General features: G+C 40.4%; 1 protein-coding gene across 2 annotated transcripts in view; it reads left to right on the forward strand.

Moving 5' to 3' along the window:
* The window catches only part of LOC126309737 (plastin-2), a gene marked incomplete at its 3' end in the record, with an annotated part of 146,737 nt that extends 142,957 nt beyond the window's left edge, over positions 1-3,780 (forward strand). For both annotated transcript variants that reach the window (XM_049992098.1, XM_049992097.1), the window contains 1 exon segment: positions 3,567-3,780. In XM_049992098.1, the coding sequence (XP_049848055.1) occupies positions 3,567-3,780 (214 nt within the window).
* Between the last annotated feature and the right edge of the window lie 667 nt (positions 3,781-4,447).

The raw sequence follows: 4,447 nt of genomic DNA on the forward strand, positions 1-4,447 counted from the left end.
GATGCAGTTTGGAATTCCTGTGCAATTGTCTGGATAGATGTCTGCCTTTCACACATTACGACCCTCTTCAGCTGTCCTTGGTCGCTGTCAGCCAACAGAAAAGATCGGCCTGTACGCTTTTGTGCCATGTGTGTCCCTTCATGTTTCCACTTCACTATCACATCTGAAACAGTGGACCTAGGGATGTTTAAAAGTGTGTAAATCTCGCATACAGATGAATTCTGTGGAGTGCCTCATTCTGCTCTCTCTCAATGTCTAATGACTACTGAGGTCGCTGATATGGAGCACCTGGCAGTAGGTGGTAACACAATACACCTAGTATGAAAAACATATGTTTTTGGTGTCCAGATACTTTTGATCACATAGTGTATCTGATATGGAGTATACCCCTTTACTTCAGAAGCCCCGACAAGTGTAAAAGTTCATTCTGGAGAATGTTCTCATCAGCAATGCTATGTGCTTTGTGGACCAAGAGTCTGAAGACATCTGGGAAATATGGTAGCAGCTATTTGCATGTAAATTTAAATGTGTAAGAGTTGACTTTGTCCAAACTGTGTGTCCCAGTGTGTGCCATCATCTTTGCAACAAGCTGAAGCATCAAAAAATGGAAGGCATTACTCCTTTTCAGTTTCTGTTGTAAGAGGAATTTCTTTGTGGATGGAATTTAGATGGTTTAGAAATTCTTGTAGTTTATCCTCACCATGGGACCACACTAAAAGTACGTCAAAATACCTCGAAAATACTGTGGATTTGTAACCAGCAGTTTCCAAGCCACCTCCTAAAGATCCCCCAAAAAGGAATTGTCGAAAGAAGGTGGTAAGGGAATACTGAAGGTGATGGTCACTGTTCAAAAAAATTTGCTATTGAATGAAAAGAATTCACAGTTGGGACGTGTTAAAAAGCTGAAACCTCTTAACCAAAACTTTTTCCAATAAGAGAGAGATTCTGAAAGACGTATGTTGATCAGGGAAGCCACACCAAATGTGACAAATAAGCCACTGAGACTGTACAGTTCTGATTTAAGTTTGCCAATAAGGCCCACAAAATTGTGTATGTGGACAGCACGCTTTCCCACAGAGTATTAATAACAAGGCTAGCTATGTGGTTCTGTTGCTATGTGAAGCTTTCATCTTTGTTCAGACATGTCTGTGAGCTCAACATACTACTTATTTAATAACAATTTTATTTTTATTTTATTATTATTATTATCATTTTTGAATAGTGACAGTGTCACCTTGGGTAGTCCCTTGTTGCCTTTGGTGGTCAATTTGTTAATGGAGGACTTTGAGGAAAAGGCACTGGAATCTGCATCTTTGAAACCTAGAGTATTTTGAAGGTCTTTTGATGGCATGAAAGTCCTGTGGCCGCATGCTGAAGGCAAATTACAGGAATTTTTAAACCATTTTAATTCTACCCATGGAAAAATCCAAAATATGTTGGAAATCAAGAAGTACTGATGCCTCCCATTTTTGGATGTTTTGGTTCATCAGAGATGACACCATGGGGTATGCAGTTTATCAGAAGCCAATGCCTACCGACTTGGGTGCATCAACTAGCTGTCACCACCCTTCCCAGATGATTGGTGTCAGAACCTTGGTTCACATAGATTTGCTTACAAGAACAGTCTACAGGATGAGCTCTTGCACTGACAGGACATTTCTGAAGCTAATGAATATTCTCCTCAACTGGTACATGAGGCTCTATGAATAAAACCTACGGTGGACATAAGGGTGAATGACAAGAAGACTGAGGAAGAAGACATAGTTATGGTTTTCGTGCTGTTTGTGGGGGGAGAACCCACCATCAAAAATAGTTTGTATCCTCACGAAGTTAGTGATTTTTCATCCTCTACTGAAGACAGCAGCACTTTTGAGTTCTGTTAAAGATGACTTGACGCTCCACAAGGCTGGGGTTTGCAGGATATTCTGAGAGTCTAGCTTTCCGTACATCAGGCAGAAGACTCTCACCGTCCGTGAAACTTGCATGGAACGCCATAGGTACAGCTGTGGTAGAGCACTGCATATACACTGGTCACTTAGTTGTAAAAGAAGCAGCTGGAATTTATTTGGTGAAGAATTTGATAGATACACCAGTTTGAAACTGGACAAATCATGAAGTCTGGTGTTATCATTAATAAATTCAGAAAGATGTTGCTGCAGTGCAGCTAATAATGGTACCTCAGTATTTCAGCATGGCTTGACCATGTAGACACACACATTCTGTGCCACTGATCAATGTCTCTGGCTCTTGAATATCTGTGGTGTAAAACAAAAGCTTGTCTGTTGGCTGACCTTGAAGATGGCTGAAGGATATATGGGTAAAATATTAATAGTAGTAGTAGTAGTAGTAGTAGTAGTAGTTGTTGTTGTTGTTGTTGTTGTTGTTGTTGTTGTTGTTTAATGCATCAGTTATTGTGCTGCAGATACTGGAAGGTCGGAGGATATTGACTGTAACATTTCACCCCGTATTTCAAATAATCCCGGACGTTTTCTGTCAAATGAAGATTGGGTGATGTAGCAGGTCAGTTAAACTGTGATGTAGTGCCCAGATGTTTGACAAACAGCAAATTTTATGCTTGTTGCACTGTGAACATGGCTATTGTTACCTTCACAGACTGGAGTTGTTACATTGTACCACTAGTGAAGATTTAGAAGAGGGGGCAATAATTGGTCACTGGGAATCTTGAAATCAACATCCTGGTTCATGTTAGTAGTAACCTGAAGGTTTGGGCCAAAATAATGCTATGAAAAACACCCCAGTTACAGAATTATCTGTAGTTTAAACTTGAACCTCAACACATTGCAAGCTAGAAGGGTCATTGGGCTGTTAGCTGAGGTGACCCCATGATTGAATTAAAAAGGGACAAATTGTGACTATTCAGGCAACATTAAATGGCTCAGTCAGCTGCTGTCCAGTTGGCATTGCTCTGCTCATTGAAAACATGCCGATGTATATGTTGGTGTGAGCGATGACCTGTTGCGAGGTACCATACTCCAAATGCCTATTGCATGGGGTTACTTTCACAGTGTTCACTTGGAAACTGGATGAGATGGATCTACGTTCACCAACACTGCCATTTATGGTCAGGTTGAAACCAACTTTCATTGATAAAATATGATACTTGTCTGTGATCCCTGTTGGGTAGAATATTTTTATGGCCACTCTTCTCAAACCATGTTATAAAGAATCTGCAAAGAGTGTGATGCATATGCGGGGAGGTGGCTGTGTGGAACATTATATGCCCATGCCTGTGCCTGCATTCATTCACCAATAAATCATGGAGCATTATTTGTGTTATGGTCATGGGAATATCCAAGCACAACAGCTTATTTCTGCCATTGTGTCATGTCTCCATGCGGAATGTCTTACTGTGGTGATTCCATAAAATAAATGCGTGCGTGCGTGTGTGCACGCGCACGCACTTCACTGCCATGACTTAAATCACCAGTAGAGCCACATGAACACCTGTTATGAGAGCTGCATTATCTATATTTCTCCCAAGTGATCAGTATGTAATTTTAAGGGGGTGTCTACATTGAATGTAATTGAATTGATTTTTGTTACAGGAGCCAGATCTTCTGCGACGTGCAGAAATAATGCTCCAGCAAGCCGGGAAACTGGGTTGTCGTAGTTTTGTCACTCCAAGTGATGTGACTAATGGAATTTACAAACTTAATCTTGCTTTTGTTGCCAACTTGTTCAATAACCATCCCGGTCTTGATCGCCCTGAAGGTGAAATTGAAGGATTAGAGAATATTGAAGAAACCAGGGAAGAGAAAAGTAAGTATTTTTGAGTAATTGAAGTTATGAAAGACTTCTGACTTTTAAGTTGAAAGGTCTAAAGTAATAATGAGCCATTTTTGTGCTTTTGAGAGACCTCTTCAATCAGATGAGGGTAATTTGCTTTCAGCACCCAAAAAATTAATTGGAGAATTACTGATACAATAGAGATTGAGTTGTTTAACTAAAATCGTGAGGAAGATGACAATGAGCAATAGATTAAACCTCGAGGTTAAACATTTACTGTTGAATTTGCAAAAGTAGTGATACTTTGTAGAAAAAAATTCTACCGTTTTTGCCTAATGGCCATGCAGGTCTGTTAATAATCAGGAAGTGCAGCATGCTTAGATTCCTGGTTACAATGCAATGCATATGTGTGGAGGTCACTGTGTGGATCCTTACGCATCCGTGCCGGTGCGCCCCCTTGCCTGTAACACTGGGGCACACATGGGAAGGTGCTGCTTCTAACATCGGAAAAAATAATATATACTGCTGGTCACTAAAACTGCAATACAAAGGAGGTGGCACATAACAATGTCAAATTGGCATGAGAGGTGTGCTACATGCTCAGATATTCATATCAGTGGTTCAGTGCAGCCATACAGAGTACAGAGGAGTAAAGACATCTACATTCTATAAATAAGTAAAGATTACGCAATGAGTTTCT

This window comes from Schistocerca gregaria, unplaced genomic scaffold, assembly GCF_023897955.1.
Source record: "Schistocerca gregaria isolate iqSchGreg1 unplaced genomic scaffold, iqSchGreg1.2 ptg000379l, whole genome shotgun sequence".
Classification (NCBI taxonomy): domain Eukaryota; kingdom Metazoa; phylum Arthropoda; class Insecta; order Orthoptera; family Acrididae; genus Schistocerca; species Schistocerca gregaria.